The sequence below is a fragment of the Haliotis rufescens genome, unplaced genomic scaffold, assembly GCF_023055435.1.
Source record: "Haliotis rufescens isolate VD_foot unplaced genomic scaffold, xgHalRufe1.0.p SCAF_81, whole genome shotgun sequence".
Lineage (NCBI taxonomy): Eukaryota > Metazoa > Mollusca > Gastropoda > Lepetellida > Haliotidae > Haliotis > Haliotis rufescens.
In genome coordinates this window covers 960,302-980,515 of record NW_025964374.1, presented here as the reverse complement: position 1 = coordinate 980,515, position 20,214 = coordinate 960,302, and the positions used below count along the sequence as shown (strand labels likewise).

The 20,214-nt window shown below is 40.3% G+C and overlaps 1 protein-coding gene across 1 annotated transcript; it reads right to left on the bottom strand.

Annotated features, from left to right (window-relative positions):
• Window positions 1–4,388: 4,388 nt before the first annotated feature.
• Window positions 4,389–20,180, bottom strand: LOC124142043 (rho GTPase-activating protein 19-like). Its single transcript, XM_046510293.2, has 12 exons — window positions 19,970–20,180; window positions 15,486–15,716; window positions 11,088–11,171; window positions 9,653–9,865; window positions 9,097–9,314; window positions 8,481–8,567; window positions 8,213–8,329; window positions 7,498–7,662; window positions 7,239–7,313; window positions 6,881–7,072; window positions 6,027–6,317; window positions 4,389–5,475 (listed from the first exon to the last, which is right to left on the bottom strand). The coding sequence occupies exons 1-12, from the start codon at window positions 20,148–20,150 to the stop codon at window positions 5,398–5,400; spliced, it is 1,932 nt and encodes a 643-aa protein (XP_046366249.1). The 5' UTR covers window positions 20,151–20,180; the 3' UTR covers window positions 4,389–5,397.
• Between the last annotated feature and the right edge of the window lie 34 nt (window positions 20,181–20,214).

Below are 20,214 nucleotides of genomic sequence, written 5' to 3'. Positions count from 1 at the left end.
AAAACGTACCGTGTGTGCAATTCAACTGCATGAACGGTAACACTATTCTTAGAGGAATGATAATATTGGTTCGGGCTACTTTTCAGAGGGGCGGTCGGGTAGCCTAGTGGTTAAAGCGTTCGCTCGTCACGCCGAAGACCCGGGTTCGATTCCCGACATGGGTACAATGTGTGAAGCCCATTTCTGGTGTCCCCCGCCGTGATATTGCTGGAATATTGCTAAAAGCGGCGTAAAACCATACTCACTCACTCACTACTTTTCAGAATGTCATGCAACGTCGCTAACATTGGACAAGGGTAACAACCTCTCCATTTTGAGTATGTTGCCTCTTTCTTTATTGTGAGTGAGTTGGGTTTAACGCTACTTTGAACACTAGTTCAGTTACATCGTGGTGCATCACGGTGTGATGTGGGATGAAGGCCCGAAGTGATGCAGATCGTAGACGTTTATCATTTTGGTGAAACCCATCAGTATGGTGCTGACAAACTAGGAGTGAGTGAGTTGGGTTTAACTCCGCTTTGAACAGTATTCCAGTTTTATCACGGTACGGGATTCGAACCCACGATCATAGGTTTCTGGCGTGCCCAAAGGACGCAACTCTGCACAGCGAATATTTCGACAATCTAAGAAATGAAATCAGGGCCCCGTTCCACCAAGCGATCTTAGCGCTACGTCGATTGTAACTCCCATTCTTTAACACTGACTTACGACAGTCGTAGTGCTAAGATCGCTTTGTGGAACGAGGCCCAGGACAGTTCTGGGATCGAAGGCCCGAAGTGATGCAGGTCGTAAACGTTTATATCTTGGTGAAACCCACGAGCACAGGTATGGCTCTGACAAACTACGAGTGAGTGAGTGAGTTGGGTTTAACCCCGCTTTGAACAGTATTTCAATTATATCACGTCCTATCAGCTTGATGTGGGAGGAAAGCCGGAAGTGATGCAGGTTTGAGACGTCTAACACTTCGGTGAAACCCACGAGCAGGATATGGTGCTGACAAACCTAGAAACATAACCAGAATTCGAACCCACGATCATACGTTTCTGGTGTGCCCAAGGGATCTGTTTGCTTGAGAGCAGGTGAGGATTAACACAATCTCATTAAAAATCAGATCTTAGTTCTCGCTAGCGCTTAACAAGGCAGTAGCGAGAACTAAGATCTAATTTTTATGAGGTTGGGATCAACACATCCTGAAACACAGTAGGCGACCCGCCCTTGAAAATCACATATGTACTCAAATGACATGACCAAAAAATACATCCCATGTTATGAGATGAATGAACACCATGTTTCTTCATTGACAGTAAAATCGTTTCCAAATATTGAGAAACTAAAATACTTTCAAAAATGATAAAATCAAACCTTGAACTAGCATACACCAAGGTGTCAGGCTCAAAATTATTACTTGTTGGGGGTAAATTGTCAAGTACTTGTTAACTTGACCATCTGTAGATGAGATTAACATGGCTGTGTCAGTGATACCCTGTCAGGGTGCTGCAGTTGCACTGAGGTTTAGTCTGCAGGATGACACTACCGATCAGGCGATGTGCTACATTCCTGCATACTACTCACAAACTCATCATCTGTATTTAATGACCTGTAAACTCCCTGTGGTCCATTTTGTCATTCAGTCACTGAATAATTAGAAATAACTTTATCAGGAGTTGGATGACTGAAAATTCCAATTCTAATTTGTCATTGAAATTTTCTCTATTGTTGTTGTTTTAAGTATTAGGCCGTGTTGTTGTTTTAAGTATTAGGCCGTGATAAAGTCATAAAGGATGCATCATGTATTTTTCTGGATGTTACAGACACGATATGTTTTGTACACAATTTCAAAATAGGCCATTTATTTCTCTGAAAGGTGGAGCTGCTCGATTTTGTATACATTTTTGTAAGGACATCCACCATTTTTAGGGACAAAGTCTGAGGACAAATTATGTTTTTCCGACTTTATTCTAGAATTGATGTGTTTTTTGTAAATAGATCCAGTTCCTTGTCCCCCAGAACATAAAATGGTCAGTCAGTAATCATATTTTCAAACATTTATTTGTAATACGCGGAATGCATTCGGGAACATGTACGTTCATTTGAGGTAGAATTTTCACCAAAACCTAAGAACTGTATCCTGGTGCGATGGGTGTTTTAGGCAGCACCTGCCACAGAAAACACACCACTCAACTTACAGCCTTGGACACTCGATACAACAGGAACCACGTACCTCGCTGTGAAATAGATTAATGAGAGTATCTTACACAACTTGACCTGTACGGAAAGTGACACATAAACTCAAAATCCTCTCACAAACGTGTTATCACCTCCAGTGCGGCTTTATTCGGATGACACTCTCGAAAAAGCAACTGCTAAATGGGGTCAGATGTAACAATGCCTAGTTGAACACAAGGACAGGGAAGTGTCAAAAGAAATTTATGCGTCCCCTGGCAATTAGCAGTGGCCAGCAATGGGGAACCACACCTGTCCATTATGGAGGGGTTGGGGGTGGTGCTATTAACGAGGACCCCTGCAGGCATCCCTAATCATGCTTGGATAGCTTCAGGAAGTTCATGACGATCTGGACAAATTTTATTCGGATAGATGCATTTTATGATTTTGATTTTTCTTTGTAGCTTGGATATGTCCTTGTCTATGCTGCTGTGTTGACTGACTTCACACACAACTCATTTGGTGTTCATATTTGCATGCTGAGGTGGCCAGCAGACCGGAATGGTTTCGTACATGGTTTAATAAACTAATTTTTTTATGGTTCTGATATATTCAGCAGTGCATAAGTAAAAACTCCTTTGTCCAAATTTATTGATTCTGATTGGAGAATGAATACTCAAGTTTGAACGTGGTCTGATTGGGAGAATGGATGCTCAAGTTTGATCGTTACAATTCTTTCATGATCGTGGCTTCAAAGAGTGTTGAGATTAATTCAGGGACGATAAAGTTTAAGCAGGGACTCTGCTTCCTGGTCTGTTGCCCCTTGACAATCTTGGTCTGGTCCTTTTATTAGTGCCACCACTAGACCACTAGGCATACATGGAGAATGTCACCAAAGGTCTTTTGATGTCAACAAAAGTCGATATATTTGATATCAAATGACATAAGAGTAAGATTATCAAATGACATAAGAGTAAGATACCATTTTTCATCCAAACTCGTTGATAGAATCTTGAGTGGAAAAAGTACAGCTTCCCAGCTTCTGTGACAGAGATTAGTGATGTCATTTGAGTGTGACGTCGTGGTAACAATGGTGTCACAATGGTCTGAAAGCATTGTCATGTAGTTTCATTGTAGCAATATCTCCCGTGGAAGTGTTTTGGAAGCTAAATAGTTTAATTCAGTATAGTACCTCTGTAGTATTTCCACAAGAATCTTTACACAATCTACATTATTCCTGGTGGGTTCTAATCGGGTTTATGCAGTAAACATGAACCTGTCTCATGTCACCATATGTACACACCCTATGGTTGGTATATAGTCACAGGGTGGACAGTGTACTTTTTGTATCAAACATCCATATAAACAGATATCCAGTATCCAAACCAGGCATGGCACTATTCCCTTCTGCTATAGGCTTCCATTTTTGGGCTTGGTTTACGGGTCTGCGAACCTCAAAAATTTAAAATTCAGAGACAAAAAGAAAATAATCAGAATGTCAAGGTTGTTTAATACTGCTGACGGTAATGATCTTTTGGCAATAAAAAGGACAATGAAATGCTGCTTTCAGATTTTAGGTTTAAGACTTCTTACAATTTAAAAAAATAACTTTAAGATGATTAAAAAAATTGTGTTTTCTTTTTCTTTTCGACCTACCAACCAAATTTTTCATTATCAAAATCCATAAACCTCAAAACCAGAGAGTGTCTGTCTTAACTGCCTTAAAATATGGTTGACACTTCCACAACCAGCATGTGCTTCTCTCAAGAGTCGTTCGATGTCACAAACACAGACCGAGTAACATGTGATATATGCTATGCTGAAACACTAGGATAATCCACAAATGTTGGTCCTGGGATCCACTGAGATACTTTGTTAACAAAGCATGCATGTACAGCAAACATTGCTAGCCAGTATAAAGGCTGCAGCATGACCTCCTCAATCTATGCTTTGACATCCTAATCCAAAGAATGGCCAGACATATTGTCAGATCAGTGAACAGGTGTGACCCCTGATCTAGGGATGGACACAATGAGGCAAATCCAACTTGTCCACTGGAGTGTTGAACACAAACTAGATTATAGCAGTCAACATGTAGATCCTGTGCCTAGTCGCAGGACAGGTGGGCTTGTATTGATGTTAAACCCTGCTCCGATTGCTGAGGAAGCTAGCATGAAGTGGGGCATCTCCATCAGACAACAGAACAAAATACCAACAAATATGTATTTATATATATATCTTTATTTTAATTCCATGTCACGAGTGACATCAACATTGTTGTCTGTGACCACTCACAGAATGACAGAATATTAAAACACTATTTAGATTATTTAGCACTTAAAGCACACAGAAAACACAATCAAGTTGCTGAGCAACCATTTAGCATTTACAATCTAACATTGCAGTAGGAAACATAAAATCCAACACACTATCAACTCTAAAACTGAGTTTTCATTGCTTGGAAACCTAATCGGGAGTTAAGTTAAAATTAAAGCTGTTTGAAACTTCCTACGAAAATTTTGGCAATAGGAGTGACAAAAACTAAACTTCAATAACAAGCAAATAAAAGATGACAGCTAAAATTGTACAAGTTTGAAAGAATATTATAAAATAAATAATGAACATGGTAACCCAAATAGTACAGAGGTAAGTCAAGGCTGATTTCTGTATTATTGAGGGAGTACCTATATAAACCACACACAATACTCCTGCCCTTGAGTGCAGAGTGAAGTATTGAGTGTTATTTAAATGTTCCAAGTAGCGTCCGCAGGCAGTAAAATATTTGAAATATGATACACTTCACAGTAATGATAATAGTATTGAGCACTTGGTGGTTAACATACCATTCTGTCATGATTATAATAATATTTGTCATACACTTATCGTCTGTACAACTTGCCGTGCATCTTTACATGACCGTGCAGATTTACATAATATGTGCAGAGCACAACTATACAATTATTGGCAATCACATCGTATTCACTCAAGAATCATATATTCCCATGCTGCATCCACTTCAGCTTGGCTGATCGGCTTCATTTACCAGCTACAGTTCACAAACACATCACATCACAATAGTTTCCGGGGGGTACCCAAATATTTAGCACTTTCTGCTCATTTTTTGCACTAAGTTTTTTTACATTATAAGTTATTTACAAATCTGATAGAGGGAAGAATGGAAAGGAAGAGGGAAGAAAAGAGGTAAGAAAGTTGTTGAGAATGTTTGTTGTAGCACTACATGGAACTCTCATAGTCCACGGGTGACTGGACAAGGGACATTGCTTTCCTGGACCGAGGGGTCAGCACTTGTTTCTACAACAAAAGATAACAGAATTATATGAAATGGTTTAGAAACATACATGTACAAAAAGCCATTACCGTAAGTAATTCCCATGCTTTAAGCTTTAGCCAATGGTCTCGTAGTCTAGTTTTGTCTAGTAAGCTCAGCTAATAATAATCCACATCACAATTATAAAAATAATGCTGAGAGACATTATTGGTCATATAGACTCTCCAATGTTTCTTTCACAAGAGTTTGTTGTTTAGCGCCGCACTCAGCAATATTCCAGTGGTCTGTAAATAATCAAGTCTTGACCATACAATCCAGTGATTGGCATCATGTGCACTGATCTACGGAATTGGGATAACAATGATATGCTTCATAAGTCGGTGAGCCTGACTTCCCGATCCCGTTGGTCGTCTTATATACAAAGCATAGGTTACTGAAGAGAAACTAACCCAGATCTTCACGTGAAAAATGAGATATTAGTAATAGCCTATTATGAACTATGAGGAACTATGAACTATTAAAGAAGCGATTAATGAAAATGAATGATTTTGAAATTTGATGAAACTGAACATACCTGCACAGATTTGGATGCTTTGCACACAGATTGAGTGATGGGGGAAACCATGGCAATGGGTTTGTTTCTTTCGGGTGTAAAGTACAGTGTTTTTCTGACGTTCATGTTGACGTTCATGTAGTTGATCTCATTCTCGGCAGATGGATGTTTCTGGGAACTGATATTTTCCAGGTTGTCTTTCTTGAAGGGAACATTCCTGTCCATGTCTTCGTTACTGCGTCGTTTCCGTATGTTGGACTTGTGTGTTTTGTGATCCCTCATGTCGACAATATGGACGGCCGGGCTGGAGGGCTGTGAGTGAAGCATGGAGTCAGTCACGATGTCAAGACAGAAGTCATTGCAACAAACAAAATATTCAACCCAACTATCAGAGCCACAATTCACAAATTACGTCTATGTTACAGTAGGTGAGTTGAGAATTGGTCCGACAAACTTGTCAGGGACAGAGCGTGAGCCTGGAGAGCGAAAGGTCAGTGGTTCAATTCCCGACTTTGTCATACCAAAAGATGTTACTTGATGTTACCCTGCCTGGTGCTTGGCATTGAGGGGATAAGAAAAGGATTGGTCGGCTCAGAGTCAGTATTATGTGTCTGAGTAGGATATCCATGTTAAACTGCTGAATGCTATCTCAGTAAACTGTGACAATAAAACCGTGTAAATGCACATCGCCATATAAGTGCAATAATTCTGAATACGACATCAAACTTCGTTTCAACAATGCTACCTACTGCAGTGCCTCTAAGAATCAGTTTTAGATGTAAGTTTTAGTAGTCTTTTTACGGTTTCGGCAATAGTTTGTTAATGTTTCCCATACATATAGAGGCCACCTGATCAGTGTAGACAGTGCTACTTACCACTTTAGCCTTGGGTTCCTTGTTGTTGTTGGGTGTAGGTGGGGAGTTGCCGCACTTGATAATCGTCACTTTGTCATCATCCACTTCCTCGATGAGGATTGGTTTGGTCAACCCCCAGTTGAGGTTCTCAGTCAGTTGTGCGGGATCGTTTGAGCCGCGGCGCTTGTGTTTGTGGAGAACTGGGAAGTGTTTCTGAGGAGAAAAAAACCACATTGCAATAAATGACTTCACTGATGGCCAAATTCGCTGGAACTTACAACTTAATAATTTTGGGAATTTTCAGCAAGATGCTATACTTGTCCTCTGATACAGTTAAACTAAAGCCACTGGTCTATTGTTACATCAGTTCTGAACTTACCTTGAGTGATTCCCCAAATGTTCGACTTCGTGTGTGTTTGTTTTTCGGTTGTGTGTTACCACTGGCACGGTTGAACTGGAAACAAGATAAGAATTGAATGAACAGATGAGCAAAAATCTTAGTGACACACTTAGAAAACATCATTTCTCATTGACAAAACATCTCATAAAATCTGGTAGACAGAGACAAAGGTCACTTGAGAAGCACTTGTAGTAAACCTGACAACCACGACCGAGAAATGACAAATGTGTCAACCTACCTGCTTCAGTAGTTTCTTCTTCTTTGCTGACTCTGGCATGGCCTGGACGTGGGCGTAAAGCTTCGCTAGCGCCACCTGGGTGTCATTGGCAGTGTCCGCCTGCTGGCAAACAGGTCGGTCAATGTAGCACACCAGTGTGTTCAGGGCCGGGCCGCTTCCCCATTTCTACAAGATCAAACAGCCTTTGAGCATAACAGCACAACCAAGGTAGCAGGGTGAAGGTCAGGACTGTGAAATTTCCTAGTATGTTCTCTAAAACCTCATTTTATGGTATGATGTGTTTGTTGTTTATATTCAAGCTATATGGTGGTTGACTGTAAACAATCAAGGCTGGAACAGACTATCCAGAGATTGATATTGTGAGCAACAATCCCTGCCATTGGGGTATGAGTGAGTGAGTATTGTTTTACACCGCTTTTAGCAATATTCCAGCAATATCACGGCGGGGGACACCAGAAATGGGCTTCACACATTGCACCCATGTCGGGAATGGAACCCGGGTCTTCGGCGTGACGAGTGAACGCTTTGACCACAAGGCTACCCGACCGCCCCATTGGGGTATGAAGACACACCATCAACAAAGTCACCGAGACTAAACCACCCGATCCATGTGGTTGCCTATTACATCAATAAAATAAGACAGAATGGGAACGATTCCAAAATCACCATGAGGGTCATGTGATGTTAAAAGATACAGAAGTCATGTCCTTCTCACCTTGGGTCTGGCGATGTTGTTGTTCTTCTCGGAGGAGTCAGGTCTGTTACTGTTGTAACTCGGGTCTTCCATTTCACGCCAAAAGTTTGACACATCCACTGCCAACTCCCGAGGGATCTGTGACAGACAGTACAGTTACAACCAACATTGTAAAGGAAGCATGCATGGCTAGGAATAACAAATCTTTACACAATATGACAGTGATACAAAATTATTCCAATGACGAATGGTCTGGATGAATTAAAACAAAACTTGTAATCAGTCTCACCTTGAAGAGTGTTTGGGCATTGTCCACCAAGAAGCTGACCGCCTTGGCTGAACTCATGGATGCTGTATGGAGCTCTGCAGGAGTCAACTGAGGACAAGAGAGGAACCAAATATAACCATCAAAACCAAGATTTCAATTGTTCGAATATTATTCATCTTGTTTTTGTTACTATAAAGATACAGGTTAGAACTGGTCTTTACTATCCGTGATACTTGTCGAAAGTCGCGACTAATGGGGTTGGGTGGTCGGGCTTGCTGACTTGGTTGATGCATGTCAGCGCATCCCAGTTTCACAGATCAATGCTCATAATATCAATCACTGGATTGTCTGGTCTAGATTCATTTATTTATTTATTTGCAGACCGTCGTCATTTAGCTGGAATATTGCTGCGTGTGGAGTTAAACAACAAAAATACCTATAACGGTAAGATATACAGTACTCAATACACACTAAATACACCCTATTATTTGTAGACCACTGTCACATAGCTAGAATATTGTTGAGTGTGGTGTTAAACAACAAACAAAACAAAAAACTATTTAAGATGACCATTACAAAAAAATAAATACACCTAATATGTAATCTTATATAATTTTTTAAACAATGAAATATTCACCTTTCTTGAACAGAACAGATGAGGTGTGAAGATCGTTCCTAGGGCCTGTGACGTCATCCTGTTCTCTGAGACCTTGGCGACTTTGTACAGAAGGTCAAGGACACATTCCAGGAGGAGAGCATTCTCTCGGGGCAGAAGATGGAACAGCAGCTGTAGAGCCTTGAGCTGTTTGTCCTTGACCCTGGCTCGGTCACTCTCGGCCACATCTCGACCCATGTCTACAATGAAATCAGCATATCATTAATAACAAGACACCTGAATAAATATTGGGGATTGTACGTCCGCTAGTGTGGTAGCATGCATGCAATTTCAATTTCAAAGTCTAGTATAGGAAGTGTTGAAATCCAATTAAAATAATAAACTGATTTGCAATTTCTATCTATAACATCTGGATAAATAAATTTTCAAACAAAGCTTTTATACATTGAAAATATTTCAATAGTCACTGTCCAGGTAGAAGGAACAAAATTGAACAAGAAAGTTCTGTACTGAGAGCTTTCAGATATTTTCGCAAGTACAAACAAAGCCTTGATACCCATCACTCTCATCAACTCACCAAATATTTGCCGGTGTGCCTCTGCATGTTTCTCTGTGAGGAGCTGTTCTGGGAGCTCGGCAAGGTAGTGTTTGAGGACTGCAGCAACGTCATGAGCGGTGAAGGTGCCATCATCCAGACATAGGTTGTTGTGGCCCTGTTCAAGCAGTTCTTTCAGGATGCGCTGGCGGCAGATGTTGCCGTTCTTACGGAACAGGCCTTCCTTGGCAATATCTGCAAGGACATTTCAATTAGTTTCAGGTTTCCAATTACAACAACTGGAGGTCAGTGACTTATGGCAAATCAATCTGAACACAGATGGTGTGGATTAAACTTCAGGTTTCAAAATGATTGTTCCTTTCTGGAACAAATTGATAAACCCTGTATCACAAAAGCAAATACAAAATCCCCCTGGACCAATTAGACCAAAGTTCAGTTCATGTCGTTTCCAGCTTTTAACAATCTGCCATTCGACCATTTTGTCTTTTCAAATCTTATTTTCTATTCAAGTTTAATAGAAAGGAACTGAGATCGTTCAGGTCATTTGTAGTTCCTTTTCTTGAGAACTTTCAACTCCACTCTAAATGAAAGTGGTCAAGTCGACCCCCTGCCTTTGATCTCTTCACTTCAAATACCGATATTAAACGTGCAATTCAGGCTTGCACTTGTGTTTTCTGTGGTCTAGACCAACTCCTTGCTGGCCAGGACTAGCCATTCATCAATATTATGACAATCAAGATTGCATACAATACAAGGTCAGTCACATGCTGGGCATTTCATTCCTTGAATACTCTTCTGTGTCCAAGTGGTCCAAGTCTGATACTTGACCACTCCAATGGATTATCCAGCACCTTTTCTTGCCCCAAAACAAGCCTCTATATCAAAGGAGGACATCAAAGCAGCCTCCATTCACGGATGACTGGTTGCAATTTGAGCCTTTTCCCCATCACAGTTATATCAGATCAACATTGACATTACATCAGTGTGTCTACCCTGCACTGGTCCTTGACAAGTCCGAGTAAGTGGCAGTGATGGCTGATGACATCACGGGTACAGGGGAGTTTGACCACCAGCATCACTGGACAATCGGAGTGATGGTGGTCAAGGGGTTACATCACTGAGAAAACTGTCCAATTGCATCATTGTTTTCTCTGTGTCCGACTGTTTGTCTCCCGGTTGAAAGACACACCTCCACTTGGACCATTGTCTTGTGGTCATTGTGGAGGATGTTGAAGGTCAGGGGGTCACACATTGAAATGGACAGTCCAGATATGTTAGTATTGAATCTCTCCAACCATCTGTCTTGTCTCCGCCTGGGTCATTTCAAGACTTAACATGTCAGTTTTATCAGGCAACTGTTGAACATCTCCTGGATTGGTATGGATCCCTAACAAATACCACCTGCCATGGGTAACCTGTGCACAAACTCATCACATGGACTACAGAAGAAACTTACTCTCAGGTCTTCCGAGGAACTCAATCAACTGGTACACATGAGCTACATTCTCCTCGCTGACTGGAGATCCAAAAAGACTCTTTCCTGGAATAAAGAATACAATTTTTACAATCTCAAAGAAATAAATGTGTAAAAATGTTCGTCCATATTAATCTAACTATCTAATCTATGATTTTATGCCGCTTTTAGCAATTTTTCAGCAATATCACAGCTGGGGACAGCAGAAATGGGCTTCACACATTGTACCCATGTCGGGAATCAAACCTGGGTCTTCGGCGGAATGCATTGGAAACAATGGATAAAGTTGCAATGAAAATGACTAGTTTTTGTAGTTGGTTCACTGAACTGAAAAAAATATTAATAAAAAAAAATGTTTAAATTTATTGATTACTTGAATGTTTTTTTATTGATGATTATTCAAGGAACAAAGGCCACAACCTAAGGAGACACCATTTTCACTCCCTGACACTTATCGGTACAGAGGTCCATGACAAAAAGATGGCTGAATAAATAATCAGCTTAATCAACCATGGTAGTCAAGTTCAACAAACAATGTTTGTGAGAGAACCATAAATCGTGTAGGCTCTTACAGAAAGTGTAAAGAAGGGTGAATAATTAACATGACAGAGTCAGTTCCTGTATGCTCAATGACAGCCATATGTGATCTTTGCGAATATTTAATCAAATCAATTTTTTTCAGTACGAAGGTCAGATGGTAATGAAAAAAAACATAAAAGACCCCCAACTCATGCCCTTACTTAGACAAATAGTTTCTTTAATAGATTATTAATGAAGACTTAATAGGTTTCATACTAAATCAATATTGGAAAGGTTTTGCTGTGAATAACCCATACCCTGGCATCAATGAAGTACATGATATGACAATGTTTTAACAATCTGTCCTATTTGCACAAGAGAAAAGATGGCCATAAAGTCAATCATGGAAACAATGAATTTCTTGAAATGAATTTGATGTCCTCATGGAAGAGTTAAGAAAGATACTAACGTGCCCAAACTGGAAAGCAGATCTTATTAATGAAGTGTGAAGGGTTAAGTTAGAGGGTAGATCCTTCAAAGACCTATTAGCTACTGAGATCAAGGGCAGGTGACTACAGTGAGAACAAATATTAGAGCAAGGCTTTTGTGAACACAGAACCCCTGATTACACGAGGAAGGGGAAGGAGAAAGAAGCTGCAATTAAAACCTGGAGGGGAGGGGTGGGAGAAATGGATGGTAGACTGAGTCTGATGATGGGTGGGAGGATGGCTTGGCGATGTGACATAACGCCAGTAATGGACATAGGGTCATTAGGAAAGGTGACTGGATGAAGCTTCTGTTGCAAGATGCAGAGGGCAGCAGTGTGATGGGGAGGGGGGTCAATGCTTGAGGGCAAGGCAGGGCCGGGGGGTGGGGACGGGATTAACAGGAGACAATGGTAGCAGTGCATGGAGGAAGTCATTAGGCAGATTGTGTGTGTGTAATTTTAGAGGACTGGGTGTGGGGTGGCAGGGTGGAGAGGAGAAGAATAGCCACATCCCGTGATGGAAGGCGCAGGGCAGAGGTGCAAGTTGGCCAAGTTCAAGCAGATTGAGTGACCACATCATTAGACTGACGGTGTAGAATTCTGTCATCAGGTGGAACAGGCCTTATGTGGTGATCATGAAACAAGGGCATGAAAAGGTTGAGTGAAAGGGGTTTCAGGTGCAGGCTTAGAGATGAGGTGCTACATCATTCAGTGAAATGTGGATTGCATTATGGTGTCTGACACTCCATGGTACAAGAGATCTGTTACCATCTCAAACAAACTTCCTCTAATAAGAATCTATGCTGAAGAACCTTACACTCAAGTGTTACACTCCCCACAAGGGTATCATAACACAATTACAGACAATAAGATGACAGTTAAAGAAACACTGTTCAGATTCTAACAAAGGGCAGATTTTTATGCAGAGATGGAGATGAGTCTTTGTTCTTCTACTGTTATTTGATCACTAGTAATGCCTTCAGTTCTACAGAAAAATTCACAAAGTCAGCCTTAGAAGGAAGAGAAGTTTATGGATGTCAACTTCTTTATTATGAGGAACACAAAATTTCGTAGTAGATACCTACTCTTTCAAGTGAATGAGGACTACCATCATTGCATTTTCACATTTCACCAGAACAATTTAGTAGTCCCAGGCTAGCGAATGTTTGAATTTTGAAGACTGCACATTGGAAGATGGTATGCCTATACATTGGTCAAACTTGCTTCTTAACTCTAAACCAGGAATATGAATAACTTCTTGTACATCTCAAATGCTGGCTATGATTTTTGCCCAAAACCATGACCTTATCCTATATGCAAGGAGCATGCAATCAAAGCCATTCAGTTCTCAGGACAGCCAGACCACTGGTTTTGCAATGACAGACCATCTGGCACTTGGTACCTAGGGGATATGCATGTAGATATGCTATGCATACACTGATACTGCACCACAGATCCTATCTCAGACACAGGATAGTGTTGAGGATGAGGAAGCAGAATTTGCCCCCAGGACATGGGCAGTGGGAGGGTGAGGGTAGATAGCAGCATATATCAAAGGATGGGGAGGAGGAAGCAGAGCGGTGCCCCCAGGATATGAGAAGATGCTAGGTCGGGGTAGATAGCAGCATATATCAAAGGAGGGACAACACTGAGCTCTAACACCTTATCAATTGACCATATCTCCCTCAAGGCTTCCTTCTTGCTCTTGGGCAACTACAGGCATAAAATTGATAAAGGCCTCCTAACAATGCATAATAGGGCTAAATGTCCCTGTAAATCAAATGCAGGTTCATCTCCACATGGACAGGATGGGAAAGGAACTGTGGTGTAAAAGCCATTTGAGACTGACAGGACATCAAAGATGGACGTTCTGGTTGATTGATTTGGCAGAGGTGCCTCTCCGCCTCAATGACCAAAACCGACTGGTGAATGGACCCTTGTGGTCATCTGAGTGGTCAGGCTAAAGATTAACAGTTTCTTTGCAAGGGAATCCTGGATGGTGGGAGTGGGGCACAGTTGCTAGGGTGTTTCCCATCTTCACTTGACACTATCAACACTGTGTTGACTGTAGAGATCCTTTAAAACGGAGGGTGTTTGCCAAGTTCATCAATACTATGCCAGGTCAAGGAAATTATATAATCCATGTTGACATTGCGAACTGCCAAAGACTTGCCAACAATGACTAAAAACATAAGCCCCTTAATCATATCAGGGCCCTCCCTGAAGACACTGATGCTGCATACCAAGTTGTTGACCAGGAGAATTGATACACCAACAGCTACTTGTAACCTTTAAATTTATTCCTGAATTAAAACCAATCATCCATTTAAGTGGAAAGTGGGGAGGGATTAATGTCAAACCCCTACTGTCCTTTTCAAGCTTCCCCGACATCATTTTCCAGCTATGTCCATTTCTCAACATGACAGGCCATCAGTCATGTCAATGTGACAAGCAATAGACATCAGTTATAAATGATATGCACATTTCGAAGTGTACTAATATAAACATGATAAATGAGTAATGGTCACCTGAAGGGAAATTGACCACAAGGGGTAGAATGGACCTTAATACTGCTCTGAGCTACAACTGCCCACCATGATGCCATACACCTGTCTCACATAAAGGTCCTTGTTGATGAAAGCGAACATGTGATATTTGAAATATATGATGTAAATAACCAGTTACCTAACAGATGTTGGGTGAATGTGTTGCATGCATGGGATTGCAGATATCCTAAACAGTAACAGGTGTTATGGGCCTGGGTTTATATGCTTGTATACTGGTTGTGAAAACATGCCTCCAGTTTATGGGACTGACGGCAGTTTCAGCTCGTAAATCCATCTGCCAGACATCAGTCTGGTGAGTGATACCAGGGTTGATATGACCATGAGAGAGCAAAGACTTGCAGTTAATTTTGGGAGGAAATTGAATCGGAAACACATGCTATAGATCAGATTTGAATTCAACTGACCATGAACTGCAACATTTATGAGATAACTCATCCAACATAAGGTTCTCATCAACATAAGGTTCAATGGACTTCATGAGCAGTGCTGAGTTGACTTCAAAGGAATTTTACCTTAAACCTGTCTGAAAGCTAGATACTGGACAAAGTAAGCGATAGTCTTGCAAGTGGAGTTTGAGAACAGGAAACAAAACTGGACTATAAAACTATAAGGGCTAATTAATTGCAAGGCTAATCCTTAAATACTCCAAACATATGTTGGGGCTGCAGGGAGATATGAAGGTCATGGGACTTTTAAAATGACTTTAAGCATCAGTATCGTCCTTCGTTCTTTGAGAATGGTATGGAAATGATTTGACAGTTCATACTGGAACCTGAAATTAAACATTAGCATCGATATTGTCTTTACCTTTTTTCTTGGAGAATGGAGTGGAACATCCCCTCTTTTTATCGGGCTTGTTATTGTCTGTGGTTTCACTGCTAAGATCCTCCAACTTGTGACCATCAAGGTCAAGGAGGAATGACAGATGCATCTTGCACATTGCAGACAGCTTCTCAGGGCGTACACTGCGCAGTCGATTCAGGTTTTTCTCTGCCTCTGTCTGGCGACGCCTCACACTTGACATCGTCAAAGACATGGCTGAAATAGACATCAGTTGTCAATAACATATCACGGAAAAAAAGCGATGTTCACTTGTTTTCATGTCTTAATATTCCCACATTCAGGGGACATTATGACACTGACAATCACTACAATGTCCTCAACGGATTTCTAAAGCTAAAGACGCTATCCATAACCTATTTGTTTGCATTGAAGAAGAGGGTGTACTGTGCTGGTTTTGTTTGAGTGTTTAAAGAAGCATTATATCTAACAACCAGAGGCAAAAACAAATTCATGAGGGCCACCAGAACAAACAGTATTTCAATCAGCATGAATAAATCCACACGATCACCCATGGTCCTTTGCACTTTCATAAAATCCCAGACCTTATGTCTACACCAATGATTCTCAAAAAAATTCTATTATTTCTTAATGGGCAGTACCTAGGGCACAGGCGCTTTGAAAAAGCCTAATCCCCAACTCAATGATTCTGAATTTAAGAGGCACATTCATTTTTAAAGATACAATGTTTTCTCGATTTCAAATAAAGGGAGAACAGTGACAGGGGCAATGATTGGCATTGATAGCAATAATGGCCCAAAAGGACAATACCCTACAGGAGACCACCGGCCTTTGCACTAGAATGGGACAGTGAATTCAAATAATCAGACTAGGGGCACCCCTTATCCAAACAGTCTCACTTGAGGGTCCAGTATTTCCCACACTGGTCAGTTACCCAGATGACCACAGGCCAGCTTCTCCCACAGCTATGAGCATGATATTGATTTGAAACACTGGCATGGTTATGTAACCCCTTGTCTTACTTTGATGATTAACAGTAGCCTGCATCAGCATCTTATTATTCTTAAGCATCTTCCCTGAAGCTGTGGACTGGACTGACTGCTGGAGGGCCAGGCAGTCCAGGGCTATATACCAGATAGGTGTAGCAGTGTTTTGACAGAGAGGATTAATGAATCATCAAAGGGGCTGCTGGCATAGATGATGTGTTCTTTACAATGATTGGTCGGAAAACAATACAAAAAGTAATGCTCTCACTTGTCCATTGTGACACAGGAGCATTCATTGTCTCAGGGAATCCCCAAATTAGCTGAAACCTTACTGGATCTTGAGTATTGTGACTCCTTTGGGGTTGACCAAAGAGATAGGGATTAGATAGGGATTAGACAAAATAAACATTTCTTATGGGTTGCACATTTCAATATGAATCATGGGACATCAAAGATAGGACTTTTTCATATCTATTCTCAAGGTAATCAATTTCATGAAAGCATTCAAAACAGACAAACACCAAAACAATGAAACAAAATGATTATCCAAAGCATATTTGGCTATATTTAGTGAATGGAAATCAAGCAGATATAACATTACATAACTTGGCCCAAGTCACATGTCTTTGAAAGAATAAGGGAAAAAAACAAAAAAGACCATGAACAATAGTTGCATGATACAGGAATATCAGCACATGGGGGCATTATAAGGAAGAATTTGAAATTACACATTTTATTCACGCTTAGAGGAATTCACATGTATTAATACTTTCTTATTTAAAGCTTGTAATTTATCTGACATCAAATTCCATTCTACTAAATCTGGGATGTACTCAAGAGACCAGTTGTATTCCTTAATTGCTGCCAACCTATCTGGCAGCCTGTGCTAACTGTCTGAGTATCGTTCATTCCAAATGTTTTCCTATCATTACACACAATAAGTAAATAAAAACATTCTGAAGTATGAGGCCAAAGAAGCATTTTAATTGTTTATACTGCACTAATTGGGAATATCCCAATTTGCTTAGAATTACAATTAGGTGGTGAATGATAGCAGGGGGACCTATAAACAAACTTGGCTGGACATGTGTGTTGATTTCAGCCACTGACACTTGAATGAGTGAAAGAGCCTTCAGCCCAGGTGAAACTGACAAACTGCAATTGACATCAGACTCATGTGGATGTCTGTCTCTCGCATCCTGTCAATCATGAAACTTGTGAAAAAGACCTTTGTTCTTATTGGGAAAGGATTTTTATTTTTAGTTTAGAAATGGTGTGGATTTATTGATTATATGTAAAATATTATGCTTTCGTAACATCGTGTTACATAAATGCATGAGTTGAATACATAGTTGTTTTATAAGATCAATAATAATTATAAAAATAAATGCAAACACATAGCTCAAGATTGAACACTTTTCAAACTTGCAGAATGCAAACTTTTCTCATTCACAAAACAAAACTGTTTTAAAAAGAAGTTTAAATAACACTTGATACAGTCTTTGTAGAGTTTTCCAAATAACAACCATCCTCTCACAACACAGCAATAAAATACACCACTGGACCCGACTAGGAGGACTTCCCATGGACACTTTGAGTGTCCATCAACCCATCATTTTGCAATCAAAACATCAGTGGAAATCTCATAATCCCAAGGCCAGATCAAGGTTACATGGAATATGCATTAATCCTGAAGATTTGCAACCAATACCCCGAATTTACAGCCAGCAAGGTTCAAAGATGCCAGGACCCAGTAATAAACTGGGGTTACTGACCAGATGTAATAGGGGCTCACTGAGAGACAGTGAGAAATCTTTATTACCGATGATGCAGGGAACTGTGGATCCATGTCAGAAAGGGTGGGAGGGTGAGGGAGGGCAGAGCAAGGATGAAAAGGGCAGAGGCCATGTTTGGTATTCAGAAGTCTGACCATAAAGAGGGAGTTGGGAGGAAATGCTCTGCAGGCAGAGCTGAATGAATGCATTGTAAGAGGATATAGTGGAGATCAAAGTTTTGTAAAAATCTTAACCACCATGAACAATAAAAGTGGGTCTTTAAGTACTAAGCTTGCACTGGGTATGGGGACCATCACGGAACATATGCAATTTGGTTGGTCAAATCTGACTTTTATTACCTTGATGGATGAATGGTTTGTATTTTATAACTAGGAAATACAGACATTTACTTATTCAATTACAACAGAAATGTATGCATGACTACACCTATAGAGGCTGGTCACCAAACGTTTCAACATAGAAACCATGTTCAAAATAGCCATGTTGAAAGTGTTACATTTTTTCTACAAAATCATAAGATTGTAGTAAATGTAAGAATCCCATTAGTGTATCAAACAGAAAAATACAATTGTGTTCACAACCTCCATGTAACCAGTTAAGCAGCTTGATTTCCTTGAGTAATTGCAGATGTGGTCCAGCAGCCTCTGGCTACACATCTGACCAGCTCACTGGCCAAGACTGTTAGATAAGAGACCTACACAGAATAGCAGGGAGCCAATTAGGCTCCAGTCAGCCCTGACACCCGGATAACAGTTATAAAATTTATGTCCATCATTTACAGACCAAGAAAATTGGGACCACAAGGATTAAATCAAAATCATCTGTTACAGCACTTAATACATATTATAGAGGATGTGGGAGAATGGTATGGTCATTGATGCTGAAATGAAACGAAAAACACCAAACATCTACACGCTTAATGCTTTCATGAATGACATATTAAAAAATTACTGGCAGTAAATATTTAAATGCAAATACTATTGATATTTGGTCATGACGGTTTTCATCATATCATATAGCTAGATCTAAAGATCATTTGTAGGCCTTTAAATAATTAAAAGTAATAAATTCTCTTTTGACATAGCATGATAGGTGTAGCTGTTGTCAGCTATGACAAATCACACCATGATAATGAAATATAAAGAAAATGGAAATGATCTTACAACAAAAATGAAATTCCATTTGTCAATGTTTGAATCTATTGGGCCTATATATTCATAAACGACATTTTCTAGTTTAACAGAACATGTTGAAAGAGGACCTATAATGGAAACTAAAGGGCCTAATCAAATTAACATTAAATGTACATATTTTCTTCAAATTATAGGAATAGAGTTTGTTTGGGGTTCTAAAACATATTTCTTTGTCAAAATGTCAGGAACCTGAAATGCTGGATCAACCGATTTACCGTGACAAAAGATAGAATCCAATAAATACAGCAGGCTCAAGCAGTATTTCTGTAAATAGTCTACAGGATGCTTCTATATGCTGTACGCCCAAGTGTGGGATTATGAACACAGATGCTGAAGATCGGAAGGAACATGGTATATCCAATAATCTGTAGGTTGAAGATCTCCCTCTCCGCATAAGCTCTGTATCGTGATATCCGTATAATTGTGAACGGGACAAATACGCTTCACGCCAATGAGCTGTCACTCAGGAATCGGATCTCCACATTAAAATATGGCAGTATGGGTCTGTCACTCACCTAATGTTGTTTCGTATATATCCTGATCTAAAGTATGTATCTCGTCAGATTGGTAGTCCACAGATAGTGGAGATACATGTGTTGCGATTGAGTTCAGTTGTGATGTCTGATGCGAGTCAGGACGGGAGAATTTTATGTTCTCTCTCCTTCTCAAGTCAAAACAGCCGCCGCAGTCCTCCATCTATTGTTCAATTGCAAACAAGCTCGCTGATTGGGCCATCCCTTTGAAAGACGCAATTCAATTG

Bases quoted from the DNA above. Each gene is read 5' to 3' on its own strand.
- LOC124142043 (XM_046510293.2), bottom strand. From the start codon at position 20,150: ATGGAGGACTGCGGCGGCTGTTTTGACTTGAGAAGGAGAGAGAACATA. The intron at 15,717-19,969 runs GTGAGTGACAGA...TGTCTATTTCAG, and splicing joins TATATACGAAACAACATTAG to CCATGTCTTTGACGATGTCA. The intron at 7,073-7,238 runs GTAAGTTCAGAA...TTTTCTCCTCAG, and splicing joins CATTTGGGGAATCACTCAAG to AAACACTTCCCAGTTCTCCA.